Source organism: Anser cygnoides, chromosome 4, assembly GCF_040182565.1.
Source record: "Anser cygnoides isolate HZ-2024a breed goose chromosome 4, Taihu_goose_T2T_genome, whole genome shotgun sequence".
NCBI classification, from domain to species: Eukaryota; Metazoa; Chordata; class Aves; order Anseriformes; family Anatidae; genus Anser; species Anser cygnoides.
The window spans coordinates 25,712,360-25,731,041 of record NC_089876.1 but is presented as its reverse complement, the minus strand read 5'-3'; the positions used below and the strand labels follow the sequence as shown (position 1 = coordinate 25,731,041).

The 18,682-nt window shown below is 36.7% G+C and overlaps 1 protein-coding gene across 1 annotated transcript in view; it reads right to left on the bottom strand.

The window, feature by feature from the left end:
* Positions 1 to 248: 248 nt before the first annotated feature.
* The window catches only part of GRXCR1 (glutaredoxin and cysteine rich domain containing 1), a 39,671-nt gene continuing 21,237 nt past the window's right edge, over positions 249 to 18,682 (bottom strand). The window contains exons 2-4 of the mRNA XM_013199843.3: positions 12,146 to 12,385; positions 4,162 to 4,227; positions 249 to 464 (exon numbers count right to left, since the gene is read on the bottom strand). Of these exons, the coding sequence (XP_013055297.2) occupies positions 285 to 464; positions 4,162 to 4,227; positions 12,146 to 12,385 (486 nt within the window). The 3' untranslated portion in view covers positions 249 to 284. The remainder of the gene's footprint in view (positions 465 to 4,161; positions 4,228 to 12,145; positions 12,386 to 18,682) is intronic.

Genomic DNA, 18,682 nt, shown 5'->3' with positions numbered 1-18,682 from the left:
ACTCATTGTTCTGTATAAAAAAAAAAGGAAGAATTCACACCCAAGTGGCTGATAATACCGTACGTTCAGTAGACAACAAATCTCTCTATAAAGACTGTAGAAACATACTCTTCAAGATTCATGATATGGTCATGTTTAAATGGCTCCAATGATCAAACCAGCAGAAGTATACTATAAATTGATTTTTATTGACTGAATTAGATAAACAGATTCATTTTTAAAAAATCATATTACAAACTGCTGCAGTACAATAAAATGGGGTTGCACATGTGGAGATGCCATTCTTAGCCTGCACAGCTCCTGCAGCGCTGTAGCCCATTCTCATTGCAAGCAGTACACTTGAGGGCTTTGAATGAGTCCGTAAAGCAGTTCCGAAACACAGACATCTTGCTCCCATGGCACACTGAGCACGGAAGGAATCCAAAGCCCCCGCAAGAGAGGCACTCATGAGGGTGCTGGACTCTCTGCTCAAAGAAGAAAGAAAGATCACAATGTTACCTTCTCAACAGCTGTATCTCTAGGACAAAGAAGATTCCAGGACAGCTTCTCAGAAACACATTTTGGTTTCTGTCATGAGAAACATCCACTTCCCCATCCCAAGGTATACAACCACAGAAGACCCATGTCTGCCTCTGTATGGACCCACGTACAACGGTTAGAAATGCTCACTGTGGGATCATCAGTCACATTACACCTCAGAAGCCTGTGTTGATAGTTGTCAAAAAAGCTGGCTAAGTGATGGCTTGCTCTGATGTAGTCTTAGACCTAGATCAATTCTAATAGGTATTGCAATTGATTGATTCTGAACTCCAGGCAGTTTATGTTGATGTTATATTTTTCTATGTTATATGTTAAGATATGAGGACTTTTATCATTTGCACATGTTCATGCTGAATATGTTGTTCCTATTACAGTTAGAGCTGATCATATAAAAAAAAAAAAGCAATTCATAGCTTCTGACAAGGAGTGCTTTAGGAAATAAGTGATGTATTCAAATTTATGGGTGTAGAATGCTGAAGCTTTCAGTAGAAAAGAGAAAGATCATTAATATTCAGCAGTTATACCTGGAGAAAACTGCTGCAGGCAAGACTTGGGCTCCCTCAATTTTCTTATTTCATGAGTAAAACAGTAGTTTTACTATACTTTGTGATGGATTAAAGATGATTGAGAACACAGGAAGAGATTTTGAAGACATTTTTAAGTTACAGTTACTGAAAATACTGCTAATTTATTTAGTGATTGCTTGAAAGTTCTGTACCAGATAAATGAAAAGTAGACCAGTACTTACCACAGCACAGATATTTAGCTTTAATATTGTACTGTTGAGTAAAGACTTTATAGATTTATTTATAAAGGAAGAAGAGTAATCCATAAAATTCCTGTTAGTGTTACTCTGAGGAATCATACACCACTGAAAATATTAGTCAAAAACTGTTACCAAAGTATACTTAAATATGTAGAACTAACATAGCCCTTTTTTTAGCATCATTGAGAAAACTGAAGAGATTGCTGCAAAGCTATTAAAAACAGCATTCATCTATTGACAATTTAGATGAACATACAAAAAAAATGTAGAGCATAAGATGAAAGGAAAGAGTCTTAGCTGACGTAAGTCATTTCAGCTGCCTTAAAGTCCATGTCAGTTTGATGTAGCAGAAAATCTGACTCACAATCTACAAAAACTTATTTTCACATGGGTCTGATTAGGTGAAATGCAGATTTCAAAGTGCACAGTATGCCCCAGCAGGGCTCATGGGTTGTTGTACTGAGTCACTCACTAAGATATGATGCACCAGTCTTGCTGCTGCTGCTATGTTGGTGTATCTTTCTGTTCTGAATCTTTATTGTAATCTAGAAGTAGCTTCCTACTTATTTCACTTGTCAGTACTGTTGATACAACAGCATTTGGGCTGGTGCACAGCAGCTGTAGTGCAAATCTCTCTAAGATGATAGATTTTTTCTTAATAGATTTGCAAAACACTTCCATCAATCTTTCTTGCCATATGCTTGATATATTTGTCCATTAGCTTATCCTTATAGGTAAGCAGAAGACACAGCACGACTAACAGATTATGCGATATATACATCTGTAAAACAAAGATCAAAGTTATATGGGAAATTTTATGAGGGACAAAACAATTAGAAATGCAGTATAATAGTATCAGATTTTTTTATTATTATTATTTTTTTGTTTGCTTTGTATTGTAGCTCATAAATTTGCCATTCTTCTTCACTGGACATACAACTCCTTTTACTATTAACTTCTCCAGGGACAATGTCTAGAAGTATATAATGTAATATTTTTGTTCTCTTTTATCTCAGGAGTGCACGTCATTAATAATTTAAGATGGAATTTTACTTCATTGGACATTATTGTAATTAATCTCAACATTTTAAGATAATATTGTAATCATTAAATTCATTATTACTTCTTATGCTTATAAATAGCTACCTTTTCATGTAGAAAGCTAAGATAGCTAAGAAACAATGCACAGTTGTTTTAGCTTAGTTGCTTGAACAGTCCCCATTTGACAGTCACCTGTCAGACAGCAGTAATGCTGAATGTATTCATTCTATGTATACATTTGTTTAATAGTTTCTGGTTAGCTATTTAATGTGGCCAGTAGGTTCTTCTGTATTCTATACAGAAACACATACATTGAGTAATGAGACAAGGAAAGCTTTTCTGAGTTAAAGAACAGGGCAGACAAATGCAGAAGGTGACACCTGCATTGCGAAGGGACATTTATTTCTCCAAAAAGATGAGGCAGTCCTCAATTTACTGGATAATGCCCAATCTACACCTGGAATAAAGCAGAGGTGAACATTCCTTGGTCAACCTGACCGTAACTTTTGAAGGAGTTTAGGAAAGAAACTGGCAATGAGAAATCATCATGCTTCCCCAAAAAGAGGATTCTCTTTTAGTGAAAAGCTCAACATAAGATTCTATACAAAGAGTTACTATGAAGGAATGTTAGGGAAGCATATGCTGTAGTTTGTTTAAATACAGGGAAAAAGAAACCTTTTAGATGTAATCTTGGGGATAAATCAACTAGATACAGCTTTCTTTTACTCTTTCATTAGTGTCTTTAACAAATATCATATCCATGTTATCTATTTTTAATGTGGAAATTACATACTTCTTAAGTCTATGTGTTATCTTAATTTATTTACAAGTGATTTCAAGACAACCAAATAATAACTCTAAATACATTTCTTCCCCACAGCTATCCGTATAACCCAGACGTTATGACTGATATCTCCACCAAAAGGAAGACAGGTAGTCCCTTGAGCAGCCAATTTCACAAGATCAGCAGAAAAGTGATAACCAATAGAGATCCTAGCTTAGAGCAAAGCAGATGGAGCAGTCTTACACTGAGACCGAGTGTCCTCAGGGAGAGTATATCAAATGTTCAGAACTAAAGACAAATAAGCCCCAAAGTACTTGAACTAACAAGGCAAACTAAGAGCTGGAGAAAGGCATAATAATCTGTAATGTGAGGTCTGTGTAATTTTGTGTAAATTGGTGTGACTGAAAACTTCCAACTTTTGCCCAGATTTTCTAGATGTCAACTTTAGACTTTCAAGTCTAACCAGAATGCAGGAGATGTGCATGAACATCTCAGCATGTTCAGTGTGGCACACAGAAAGTGGGTCAACATCCACACAAGAGGCTTGACTCCTCTGGGACGTGGTGAAGATTAAATATCAAAGGTGTTGTCAAAAGTTATAGGAAAGTGAAAATTACCTGCCTTTCTTGCTGTGGCAAATCAGAGAAAATATAGATAGGTAGACATTTGGGTTTCATGTTATCACCGAGTTTTCTCAAACTTAATAGGCTGTGATACTGAGATATCATTTATCCAAAGAGCAAAAAACAAACCAGCATTTGGGATCGTTATATAACAGAAGAAAGAATAACAGAAGAAGAAAGAATAGAGGAGAAAGAATAAAGAATAGAGAAGAAAGAAGAAAGAAAAGAATAAAGAGAAATAAAAGAAGAATAAAGAGAATAAGGAGAAAGAAGAAAGAAGAAAGAAGAAAGAAGAAAGAAGAAAGAAGAAAGAAGAAAGAATAACAGAAGGGAATCCATTCAGGAAAATGTTCTCAATTGCAAGTATTCAATGTATGTTCCCTATGATTATTTGCAGAAATAGTTACCTCAATTTTGGTTAAGAGATCCTGCAGTTCCCCAGATTCATTCATTAGCAAAATTTTCTCAGCACCCTATTAGTAAGAAGAAGAAAAAGGTCAGCCAGTTTAACATGAAAAGCCAAAGATGATTAGAAGATTTGGTCTTGAAAATTTAAACAGGCTGAGGACAAATTTGACTCACATTAAGCATTTTGTAATTAGGTCAACCTTAGGAAAGCTACAAGGAAAGAAGAATCTAACCGTTGTTGTGGTAGAACTGTCTGAGGTTAGTTACCAAGTGTCATATTGCATTTCCCCTTCGTAAAAGGTGACATGGCTTGGAAATTCTGGTTGTGTTCACTTTATTTTACAGGGTGTGGTTCCTGACAGAATAAAAAATATGTCTAGTTACTATGTCAAAAATTGCAATTATATAAATATAAAACACATCAGAGACTGCAACTAAATGAGAGGAGGAAATTTTATTTCAAGTATTATAGCAGTTGAGCATTGAATTAAGATATAATATGCCTAATGTGTAACAGAAGGAGAAAAAGGGTAATGAAAATACCATAACAACATTAAAGTCAGACACAACAATGAATAATAATAATTTCGTCTGAGTATATTAGGCCTCTGAGGGGTTCTGTGATCTGAACCAAGACAGCACTGAAGTAGTTCTTTTTTCCCTCTGAAAGTAAAGGCTGAGAGATTATTGCAGACGAAACAAAAATGTCAAAGATGATGTAAATCTCTTTTTCCCTTTTCTTTAATTAATTTAATTTCTTCTCTCTCTGCAATTAGAGGGACATATTTGAATGCTTACGCTTCAGTTATATAGCCAAATATACTGAGTACTAAATATTACTGAATACTTACAAACACTTTTAATCAGTTTAGAAGAAATTGACAAAAAGTAAGGAAACTGAGGCATAGATAGAGGGAATTGCACAGTCATGAAGCCAGCTCACAGAAGAGCTCAGATAAGACCTATGTTCCCACCTCACCGTCTTGTGCTTACTCACTGCTGTGGGAAATTGGCCACAAGTGGTGGGTTCATGACATCTCATTGTCCCATTTTTCAGGTCTCTGAATGCCCAGACTGCTAAAATTCATCTTTTGTAGACCTCACATGATCTGGGAGGTGTGGTGGGATGCTGGAGGTGGAATGCTGGCAAACAACGAAGATTTGCCATTACTTTGAGCTCACCATGGTCATCTGCAGGGCTCTAAGGCGCTCTCAGCTCTTGTTCCTCACCAGCACCATTCTCCCCATTACATGGAGGTACAGGAAGGGATGCCGGGGAGCATATACATCAGTAACGTATGTGCTAGTGTAGGGCTAGTGCCTTGCTAGAGACTTCCCATGCTGCATCATCTTTCCAGTATCCCTTTTTTGTCTTGGACTGGTCACAGACCAACCCCAGAGGGACCCAGGGACCCAACACACACACACAGCTAGTGTTCAGATGGAGCTTCTATCAAGGTACACAGCAGGGAGAAGGGAAGAAGCCCACAGCTCTACCAATAGCTGAGCACAGGGTACAGAACCACTTCAGTATGTAATACAAAAATCAGCCAAGGGGCACAGAAATATTGCAAGGGACTTTGCATGACACCCTAGTGAGGTTGGTTTCCCTCTGCAAAGTCTTTTAGCTATGGCTCTCTACAAAGAAAAACACTCTTGACTCTGTGTATGATGTTATACTAAATAGGTCCCTTGCTGACTTCTTTACCATGTTCACGTTTCTTATTCAGAGATGCTTGTAATCACAGCATTGCATTCTGTTAAAAAGCAGGGTATTAATATTTTAGTGGATGTGAGTGCAACTTCTGCAGTGAATGCTACTCCTTCGGTGCTCCACTTTCAAAGAGGTTAAAAAAAAAAAAGTATTTACAAGGTAATTACTTGTGTTTAATTATGTGGAAGATGACAGGAGACTCAGATCTCAGATCAGCTAGCATTGCTTATGCTAAATCTTCCTCTGTTGAAATCTGTTATATATCATGGGCACAGTGTATACCAGCTTCAACATATGCATCACATCCCTCTGTGTCCCCAGCAGAGAAGCTTTTAGCAGTCGACCAGCCTCCTTCACACTTGCCCTCTAATTTTTCTCTATTTTCACATAGAATGGGCAACAGGAGTGACTGGCACAACAAAGAAAGGGTTTGCCAAGAACCGCAGGGTATTAGCTCTGGGCTTGAATGCTCTGCAGTGGCTTAAGTCAGAGCTTGCACTGCCTGTGCTAGGCAAAAAACTTTAAGTATTTGGAGCTTTATTGATGTAATTGTGGCACTGCAAATTCCGTAATCTGGACAAACCCTGATTTGCCCTCATTTAGACAGGGATCTGTTCTCCGTGGCAACAGCTGGCAAAAAGCATGCCTGTGACTTCTGCTCTGTTATACAATGGTACTGTACTGTAATGCTGACTGGCTTTTGCAGCCCTGTAATTAAAAATCTGACAGGTTTCCCATTACAGATTGATATTTCAAAGGATTTATATTTCAGATGAGACATTCATCAGCTAGCTGTGTTATTTCCAAAGTGGAAAGTCTTATTATTATAGCTTTAAAATTAAAAACCAAAGTTCTAAATGTCTATCAACATTTTTAAGTGTTTCAGTATGTCTTCTGTGATTAATGTCTGCCTCAAGTGAAATTTGAATAAAAGATACTTTGCAGATGTTAATCTACCCTTTGGATCTGTGAATCTTAATTCTCAGTGCCTGCAATTAATAGAGTAATGAAAGCACCTGTTAAATATTTCCAATAGTTGCTTTCTGACCAGAAAGTGACACCTTTCTTTTTATTCTTAGATTGTGCTCAGTCCACAATTACCCACAAAGGGGTGTGAAACAGTTAAGAATCTGTCCCTTCAAACAAACATTTTGTTAACCAGGTAAAGGTTTGAAGCACCAGCCTGTTAATGCTTTATCTGCCAGCTTAAATAGCTTAATAGCTCTTAAATATCTCACAGCCATGGTGCAGGAGAAGATTTCTTTTGAAAATCAAATGCTACAGACTTTGCTAAATAATTCAACAGGTTTTCTAAACTATTTTTTTGCTTCAAAATATTTCCCAATTTTCCCTTGAGATATTTAGTAATTAGCATCATATTTCAGGCACGGTCCCACTATCTGCAGAACTAGGACAAGCCCAGTAAATTTCCTACTGCTCCAGCTCTGTCTTGTTATCGAACCAGCTTGTTGATAATCCATCATAAATGTAACCTGTTACCATTTTTGTGATGTAATTCCTCATCAAGAAATGCACGTAGATGTATGCATTTGTATGCAAATGTTCTGCATTTGGCTGTACTAGACTGCCTGCTGATTTGGGGAAGCAGCCTCTCTTTTGCATCATTCCCTACATTCAGAAAAAAAATAACACAGCACTGAAATGTTAAATGAGAGTGGGCTGGAAAACCAACCTTGACCACCATGTGAGAGAATTGGGTTTGCAGGAAATAGACAAACCCAAGTATCTGTTGTGGACATGTATGGAATTTGATTAAACACCTGGAAATCTGCCAATAAACTGAGAAAAGTGTGACTGTAGCTTAAGAAAAGTTAGATTTGATATGCAAAGAGCTATCAGATTTTGTATTAAGAGGGCATGCAATTAAACCCTGCTGTTCCTGAAACGTTAAACTGCAAAACAGAGGAAGCAGATGAGTGAATGCAATAATTATATCATAGCTTTATTGCCACAGAGCCATTCATATCTACCCCATCAAGTGAAAGTTAGGAAAATGTGTTTACTCTAGCAAAACAATGAGGCAATTGAGAGCTACTAATCATAAATGACCACTGGAAAAAGGCAAAAGGGAAACTGCTAATATTTTCATAAAGAAATATACTTTACACAGGTATTTTCTAAAGTTAATTACAAAAATAGCTTTATCATTCTTAGTAAATGGTCATAACCAACGAGTCAAAATATTTTGACTGTAAAACTCAAGCCATTGTAGATTCATTACAGATGGGAAGACTAAGTAGGAAGTTGTTTCTTCATGAAAAAAATAAATGTACATATTTGAAAACGTTTTGAGTAAGTTTGAAAGGAGGAATGGCTGATACCCCAGAGGGCTGTGCTGCCATTCAGAGGGACCTGGACAGGCTGCAGGGCTGGGCCAAGAGGAACCTCACGAAGTTCAACAAGGGCAAGTATAGGGTCTTGCACCTAGGGAGGAATAACCCCAAGCACCAGTACAGGCTGGGAGCTGGCTTGCTGGAGTGCAGCTCTGCAGAGAGGGACCTGGGATTCCTGGGGGACAGCAGCCTGACCATGAGCCAGCAGTGTGCCCTTGTGGACAAGAAGGACAACAGGATCCTGGGGTGCATTAGGAAAAGTGTTGCCAGCAGGTCAAGGCAGGTGATCCTCCCCCTCTACTCAGCCCTTATGAGGCCACACCTGGAGTATTGTGTCCAGTTCTGGGCTCCTCAGTACCAGAGGGACATGGAACTACTGGAGTGAGTCCAGAGGAGGGCTATGAAGATGATTAGGGGACTGGAGCACCTGTCGTACAAGGACAGGATGAGAGAACTGGGCCTGTTTAGCCTGGAAAAGAGAAGACTGAGGGGAGACCTCATCAATCTGCATATATATATGAGGGGAGGGTGTCAAGGGGATGGATCCAGTCTCTTCTCAGTTTTGCCCAGTGACAGGGCAAGAGGCAGTGGGCACAGACTGAAGCACAGGAGGTTCCAACTGAATATTTCTTCTTTACTTCTTTACTGTGAGGGTGACAGAGCACTGGGACAGGTTGCCCAGGGAGGTTGTGGAGGCTGCTTCTCTGGAGATATTCAAAACCCGCCTGGATTCCATCCTGTGCAATGTGCTCTAGGTGATCCTGCTCGGCAGGGGGGTTGGACTAGAGGATCTTCAGAGGTCCCTTCAATCCTCAGCCATTCTGTGATTCTGTGAAAGGCAGCTGAATACTGGCATTTAGTCATATGCTTAAAGTGAAAAATAAACAAATGTATTTTTAAAATATAATGCATTATGTATTAATATCTATAATGAGCTAATATGTATATTAGGGATGGCTCTGTCTTTTTAATGTGCATCCCTTTTCCAGTAAGGTGGGCTTTTACATAACATAAAACTCTAGCCATCCTGGATTCCTTTGTATGAGTAAGAGAATGCTCTCTTTTTTTTTTTTTTTTTTTTTTTTTTTCCTGCATTGCATTCTGCTTTCTGCTTTCTGGAAATTATTTTATATTCTGCTTTGGTGCCCCAGCAGATGGCATAATTCCATTTCAGATGGAGAGATGGAGACAGCCTCAGGTGAAATTGGGGGGGGGGGGGGGGGGGGGGGGGGGGGGGGGTGAATGAGATGGTAAGGAGCATGTTGCAGAAAGAACCTGCAATTTCCTGAAAGACTGATATTTAGACAGCATGTGTCAAAAAATACAGTGATTCAATCCTGAAAGAAATGAGAAGATTAAAAAACCTTCTGTACTGCAGCACACAGGACTTTACTTGACAGGGACTAAATATGATTTTTCTATTGCTTCTGCCCAAGTAGCTGATTTGTCTCATTCCCCCTGTGTAGGCAATGATAAATTCCACAGTATTGTGAAGATTTATCCACACAGCTTGCAGTACTCTAGCAACCCTGTCAGGATTTCTGAGCAGCTCAAATACCGTGTGCTATGTCACATGCACATATGCTGTGTTCTGGTGCTTTTGTTACATTTATCTCATTAAAAATAATCTTGTCCCTTTTCAAAACTCTTCATATTTTAATTAGGGTGTTTTTTTATCCTATGACTCATTGAAAGGTGCCTGGCTCAATATAGATTCTCTTTTGTATTGCTTCATGCAATCTCCTTTAGGGAGGGATTTGCCAGGAAATAAATATTCAAAATTAAAAAGAGAGAGAGAGCAAGAGAGAGACAAAATATTGCGTCATTAATTTACTGACACACCAGGCTTCTGGATTTCTGTTTTACATTTGCATATCAGAATATAATTATCATAAAAGCTATTACAGAAATGTCCACTGTTACCAATGAGACCAAATTCCATGTGAGTTCTCAATCACATTTTGCTGAAACACAAGCCCAGTGCAGGAGGCAGCCAACCTGCTGCCCTGTGAGTCCCTGACAAGTTGTCTTCTTAAGGTGTCACATCCACGAGGCATTGAAATAGCTGGGGAGTGATTGCTTCATGGCCAGATCCTGAAAGACTGGTAAAACTTTTGTAACCTTCCTGATATGCAAACTACCCTCCAACTTATTGCTCTTCCTCAGTGATTTGATTTTGGCCTATTTTGTTTTTTACCAGATCAACAGGTACTTTTTCTTGTCTTAAATAATATGAATGGAGTTTCCATGCTGTAATAAATGTATGTAGACCAGAACACTAAATTCTTACTTCTTTTTACCCACTGGTGTCAGCAGGTAGTTTGACAGTTTGATATCTCTCCCACATTTATCTAGCTTCCTAATTCACTTTCCTTCCTTTCTATATGTCTGTTAAATATCTCATAAAATAATTAAATAGTTTTAATAAAATTGTATTGCTTGTTACACTGTTGCTCATCTGTTAAAGACAAGTTTCCCATGATCTTCTAAAAAAAAAGCGGCAGTGAATTAATGGGCCATCCATCACACCAAAGTGACTATAATTGGGCATCAGCTAGAGCTTAGCAAATAATTTATTCGATATATTTCAGTATTTTACCTGATTTGTTTTGACAAATTGATCACAGTGAGATTTTCTTGGACTTGGTCATAACTCATTGTGTTGTGTTTTTTTATTATTATTATTTTTAATATGACAGTTAGGTAAGAAAATCTTAGTCTGAATCCTGGTGAATTTTAAGCTTTTCTTCTAAGAAGGACTTCTGTTGCTGGCTGGTTGGAGAGCTCTCTGTCTCAGGGATTTGATAAAAGCAGTCTCTAATGTGAACTAAATTTCTCTGTCTGCTAATACCCTGTGCATGGTCCATTTTGCAAGTACTAGTGTTGTCTGGTGAAGTGGACTGCTCAGAGAAACCAGCCTTAAGCATAGCATTAAGAGTTTGGCAGAATCCTGCCAGTGCCACGAAAGGAAGGGAAGAATGCGTGCTTGAGCATTTTTGCAGCCCCAGCACCAATTGTATGCTGTTTTTTGATTGCATTTTATTCCATTACTTAAATCTTTTATAAAAATGAAAGCATTAGGCAATACCAACAAAATAACCCTGCTGTGTTTAAATACAGTTTGCCTCCACAAATCATGATCTCGCGGTTGGTGTTAATTGCTAGTTCTTCACCACTTGAGACAAATACCTTTTCTGAGCTCCCAACCTATTTTGTTGGTTGCTTTCCAGATTTTTTTGCTTTTAAACTCTGATTTTTCAGTTTATGAAAGAAACATTTCTAAAGAACAGGTTATCCCTAATACAAAGGTGCAGTTTTAGACACAGAGTACCAACGTACAAATTTCAGTTATAGTTTTCTACTTGGAGTTATGTCTCACAACCGAGCAGAGTTAGGCTGTTTTTATTGCTAGATTTTAAGTATTAACCATTCTGTACCTAAAACAATGTTCCATTGATTATAGTTGCCTGATACAGACTATGTTATATAAAATTCAGTGCATGTTTAAGCTCTTAAGCCCCAAGCTGTTAGACATTCTCATATTCAACAGAGTTATTACTAAATGACAGGTAAGTTTTCTGTGTTAATTTTCCTGGGTCAATAATATACACAGGTTTTCATGAGGAAAAAAAAAATCTATTTCTCTAGATTTCCGTGGTTTTAACTACAAAGATGAACTCTTTTCTTAGAAACACAGCATCACTTAGATTGCATTACTTCATCTTACTCCCCTCCTGAAAGCCTCTCCCCAGCTCTGTTGTGTCTTTACATCAAACCTACCAGTGTGGATGGGTACAACACATCCCACAAAGGGGCCTCTGTCTTTGTTCCCATCACTCCAACATTGCAGACAATTTCATAAAAACATAACTTTCTTCTGTTCTTACAGACTTCATAGTCTCATGTTTTACTTACCCCAAGGTAATGGCCATCAATAAACACAACAGGGAGGGAGGGAACTTCACACACCCTCCTGCATCTCTCATCTAGTTCTTTTCCATAGTCACTGTTGAGAGCAATATTTTTTTCTTCAAATTTAACTCTGTGGTTTTGAAAGATCTTTCTAACCAGTTCACATCTTTCAAAGGTGGTTCTCACCACACGAAGACTGGTTGTATAAATTATTATACGGCCAAATTCTGGCACTGATGACACCTGGAAAAGAAAAAAAATAAGTTCCAATTGCAGTATATGAAGTGTTAACAATTTATTTTTTTCTGGCTGCTGTAATAACATCCAAATATTGAACAATTTCATTAAAAATATTGTTTAAGCAAAAAAGAGAAACACAATCTTTTCTGTACTTTTTTGAGATGTAAAGATGGAGTGTGAGGAACTAAGTGTTTGTAATCACCACCTTAAGGCAATTTAAATTGCTTATCAAAGTCAGGTGCAACTTTACTTCTTTTGGAAAGCTTTGGAGATAGTTAATCAAGCACAACATTTTCAAGAAACAGACATATTTTAGAACTGGTGGGCTTCCAAATTTGAATAAGTCATTACTCTTTTGTTGTTGTACTGGACACAGATTCACCAACCTTCCCCAAGCTGTAAGACACAATGCTTTGGGTTAAACCCATTTCATTTGCAAAAGCACAAATTCTTCAAAGAAACAACAGAAACTTGAATGCAGGGCTCCCCACTGTTTTTAAAACTGCCTGATTCTGTTACAACAGTGACTCCTGTTTGTTTATACAAACACAGTCTGGTAGTATCCAGATGAAGTCCAGACTTGATAGCTAGGGTGTTAACAGCCTCCTTTCAGCAAGGACAAGAGCTAAAGCTAAAAGCTCTATCACATCCATGAACCAACACTGACATAGAATATTTTATCTCCATGCTGAGCTAGATCATGATTGGAGAGGGGACAGATTTATCACTAATTTTTTAGTGGGGACCCAAGTTAAATTATTCTAAAATCCAGCCAACATTAAAAAGTACATTTTGTGTGTATTCAGTCTCCAAATCAAAGCCCACTGCAGTTAGGGGACACAGTTCCATTGGCTATAATAAGTTACAATGCAGGCCAATTCTTCATAGGTATAAGTTTATACCTCATATTTCATTACTATGATGAAGAAAAATATGGAGTGTAAATACTACAGGGGTTATTTTGTCCAAGAGAGAATAGTACATTTTAAAAAAGCCTGAGAATCTTTGCTCTAATCAAAGACACTCTGTACCAATAAAGAGCTAAAATCCTTGCTTTTCTAAAAGTTAGTAAGACATTTCCAAGGTTTTTGAGTTATCTATAGTATATTGCAAAGGAAATTTCATTATTTCAGTGCTATTCCAGGAGTAAAACCACAAGTCAGAAAATAATAAGTAAATATACCTATAATGCACTGTACCAATCTATGCAAAGCAAAGCTTGATGGGTGTATGGATACTTTTGAACTATGTCATGTAATAATCATAAAGACAAAACCGGGTAGAAGCCATTGGAGATTTTGTCAAATAATGAGGTCATTATTTATCTTACTATTTAAATTGAAGAAAAATGCCTCTTTAAAAACATATTCTATTTAAAAAGATGTCTACATGGTTCAATGTACAGCAAAGAATTCTCAGAAGAACATGTGAGTTTTACAGATCACTTACAGATTGCGGGAAGTTTAATTGCAGATATATGTAATTTACCTATTTTCCATCTCCCATCCTAGGAAAGAAGCATGTTGTCATACATCAGTATTTATTTCTCTTTGAATAGAATTCAGAACTTTCATTTTAGGGGAAAAAAAATATATATATATATAAATAATGTTACAAAAAGAGAGCTACTTTTCTCTGGTCTTTTTTTCTGGGCTGAAAATCTGTTATATCTCTACTGCAAATTGACTCTTCTCCAGAATATTATTCACACATCCCAAGTGAAAGGATTAGCTTGTCCTCTGCTTAAAAGGCAAGTAATCTACATAGACACTGACAAATATTGTAGTAACTGTGCATGGAAGGAAGATGAGTTTATCCTTTGCAGAAGTAACCAAGAGGAGGTCTTAAAATATTCTTTCACAAGATAATTTCACATACTCATTGTTTTCTCCTCTTTGGAGTAAAAATAAATTTTGAAGTGGAAAACCATTCAACAGGATGGAAATTCGTGTTGCTTCATAGCTCTAATCTTTAATGCTGTTTGTTCCCAGACAGCAGGGGCTGGCAGGAGAGATACAGACAGTCATTATCTACTGAAGCATCAGGGCTGTGGTGTCCCTGTAGCATACAAATAAGCAGCTGAAGACATGGAAAAATGGAAAGTTGTAAAGTAATCTGGAAAGATATCAAGTGGAAGGTGTGTACACAGAGTCACTTTTACGCTTATTCCTTTATTTTTTCCCTGTTGTGACAGTGAAGAAAACCTCTTGTTTGCTCTGCAAAGAAATATCAAGGGCATTGATTAAATAATTCTTTAGGGAAATTTTATTAAATGCCTTGTTTTCTGTGCTAAAGACGCACATAATTTATCCTTGCCAGGACTTTATCATACCAGAGAAAATCCTTCCTGTCACCTGTCCTGAACCACACTGGTAATTAAAAAAAAAAAAAAAAAAAAAAAAAAAGATAATTAGAGAGATTTACATGTGTTTATTTGTTTTTGTTTTTCCTTAATGAAAATCTATGTTAATTCCTATTTTTCTATCCAATTCACCAACTACAGCCTGTAATGTTTAGTTGCTAGAATATGCTTTTGAAATAAATCAGCAGAATAATGTTTGAACACTCTGCTATGCTTTTGAAATAAATCAGCAGAATAATGTTTGAACACTCTGCTTTTCCTTCCTAGGCTGGAACTGTTGAAAAAACATAATAAATGGCAAGCAATGTAAGCAAATGAATAGAAAGACATTTTTGAAAATGAATATTTACAATTTAATGTAACAAACTTCAAATTAAAATCGTCTTGTATGACTCATACTTGCATAGAAAATTTTAGCTGAAGATAAAGAGAAGGTAATTCTCGGGTTAATGGGCATGACAAAACTTTGCTTAGGTTGTGGAAGTTCGAAAAATGTACAAACCAAAAGATTTGGAGTGACTTACATTGACCATTTTCTTGTACTTAACTGGGATTCTCATTGAAACCTGAAGTTTAAGAAAATCATTTGGCCAGAGGCAGCAACTTTTTGTGTCAGATTCAGAAAGTCTCTTGCACATGGGCCAAGGTGTGTTTCAAAGAAGTTGTCCATAGTGAAAGACTGTCAAGGAAGTGATTTAAGGCTGCAGAGGGAAATAAACTTGCTTTAGCTTCAATGCTCTGCATCATTTACAGCTCACAAGTTAATAGCATCGTGCTACCAACATCCAAAGAAGCATCCAAAGGCACTGGATATTTTATTGCGTCAGTCTGAACAGCTTAAATTTTGCTTGGACCAGCTAGTAGACAGCAACAGCAGCAGCATAACCTACATGACTTCATGACACAGATGCCACTCAGTGATTCAGGAACAGCTGCCTTTTTTTTTTTTCCTCTTTTTAATTCTCTCTTTTTTTTCTCTTTTTTATTTTTTCTCTTTTCTTCTCTTTTTTTATTTTTTTTTCTCAAAACAAAAGACAGAGCAAAAAGAAGGGATGAAGGAGACTGAAAAAGAGATGAAAAGACAGAAATAACCAAAAAGAGATAATAAAGCAAAAAACAAATTGTGGGGTACCAACAAATTTAGAGCAGTACAAACTAGAGATCATAATGCAAGAAATATGATATAAAAGACAGACAGTGAGACAAAATGTAGTAAACAATAAAACAAAGACAAGGTCACTAATATATGACATTCTGAAGTTTTTTTTAAAAAAGAAATCCTGTTAGCTAATGAAAGTACACAACAGCAAATATATTATGGAATGGACAAATATACAAATCTCCAAGTTGTTTCAACACTTTGTTGTTTTTTCGTTTTGTTTTGTTTTTTGTTTTGTTTTTTGCCTTTTTTTTTAAGCAAGGCATATTGCTGGAGCTGCACAAATATCATGAAAGTGTATTTGAGAATTTACCTTTTCCGTACAACAGCTGCCACAACAATAATAACAGACTTCTCAGTAGCTCTGAAAATATTGTGTAACAGCCAGGCGTTTCCATGGTACTTCTGAAAGCTGTTTAAATTCATACACTGTAAAACTCCCGTAGATGTCTCTGGGCTCAGATCTGCCCCAATGTATCTTAATCCTAGCTTCAAAATCCCATTGCAACTGAAGTAGCAGCAAAAAAGTCCGTGTTCCTCTGCTAATTGCGTATCTATGCTGACCCTAACCAATCCTCCAGTCTGCGTAGATAACACTCACAATCCTATTTGTGAGGGAAATTTATAAAATGAATTATGGAATAATAATACTAGATTGTTTCTTCAGCATATTTGTCGTGAATTGCTTTCCCAAGGCTATAGATTTTAATATCTTTTATGACATTTTTATGTCTGCCTTGCTGACTTTGAGAGGTTCTTTGGACCAAAACTCGTATCATGGATATTTTTGCAGCACAGTTGGGATCTGGCCAAATTCAGAGCAGAGGAAGTGGTCCAAGCTGACGTTTTTCTACTTGTGTAAGGACCAGTGGTGCACCTTGGGGTTATTCATAAAGCAGTTGTAATTTTTTTTTTTTTCTGAAAGCCTTTGTATATGATCATGTCTGCAAGCAAGTAAATAGACAAGCCTAGCAGGGAGAGGAATATCCATGTTGTTAGCTTCATTTTTATTTGCTTGCAAAGGAAAACTGTGACAGCAACACTTTGAAAGTCATCAGATGTTTGGGTTTTTTTCTAATCTTCCCTCTGGACAGAAGTATGAATGCATGTTTTAATCTCATTGGTGTGAAAAGAATATCTATTTATATTCATACTCATATATAATTTATTTCAATGGTGGTGTCACCTGCAAATTTGCACTTTTAAAGTACTTGTTTCCAATAACAAACAAACAAACAAAAAAAAAAAACAAACAAGCAATGAAAAACCAGCTCTATATTTTACTTTATATAAGCAACTCTATTTTAGTAAAAACAGAAATCTTTTAGTAAAAACAGAATCTTTTTCTGCTAAGATTATTGAGCTTGTATAATACTTTGCCAAAAGTAAAAGCCCAAATTTTAATGCCAGCTTTTATCACATAAGAGATTTTAGAAGGTTTTTACTATGTTCAGGTATAACATTCAACTAATCTTATTCATGCAATAGTGAATTGCTTCATTGACCTAAATCAATGGCTGATATGCCCTTCTCTGTCTCAGAATATCATCTTTCAACATCTCAGTGTTCTACTGAAATATGCACCTCTTGGCTTTGCAATTAGATACTATCAGACCAGCAAAGTATCTCCTATCCACTAAGTCGGCTGAAGAAGGAGTCTAAAGTGCATTACAAACCCTGCACCAAGAGATGCTTCAGTGAGTAAATGCAACATTCATGATCTAAAGAAAATGTTGCGCAAGAAAAAAGATGTATATATAGATATATGTATGCATGAATGCATGTGCACATATATATATATTCATACATGTTTGCATATCTACAAGTTTTAAATTAAGCCGTTCAATTCAAAACTGGTATTGCATAACTTAGGGCTTGAATCAATATCAATAATTGGCAAGAAGAGTTGAGGTCTAACAGTAGTTTTCTAATTATGATTTGTTTTGAATTTTTATTTTTATTTTACACTCAGAAGGGAAGGCAGCTATGACTGACTGTTGAAGAAATTCTGCAGAAAAAAAAAATTAAATAAACATTTAATTTCTGCAAGACTGAAAAGTTTGTACTGTCTTTTGACTTTTAAAAGGCTTCCAAAATCCATACTAAATGTGTACTAAAACAAATGTATTCTTTCTGAAAAGTTAACCTAAAAAACAATCACCAAAATGTTTTTATTTTTTTACATGACATTTCCTCAGAACATACATGTTTTCCAAAATGCATAGTATTTAATGAAAGACACCAAGACACTCTTTAGATGAAAATGTGTAACACTCTTTGAAAGAGATGGCTGGAGACTGAAGGTCTGTGGTCTAGCGAAAACTCTACAGCATTATACAGTGCTAATAGAGTTGTGAACTAGTCCCTTTGGTCTGTCATTATAGGTTGTCTATTTCAAATTAAAGATTTAATGGCATTTTTCAGAAAGCATTGACTCCCAGGCCAGAAGACCTCTTGCAATGAATGGAACTCATGTTCCAAAGTAACATATTTTTCCTTGGCAGGTAAGGTCTGTTTACGCATACCGAAGGAATTGCAAACAGCCATGGTGTGCAGTCTCAGTACAAAATCACATTCTGTTCCATTTCACTGTTCGTAGTTCAAACTCCCCAAAGGCTCACGCAGCAAAAGCACAGTGTTCACTTATTTTTTAATTTAAGCACTCTCTAAAGTGCTCTACTACGTTAAGGCTGTTAGTTCTGTTTACATTGTCTTCAAGGACCTGGCACTATGTCAACATTTGGGAAAATTCAGAACTTGAATTTTATTAAATACAAGA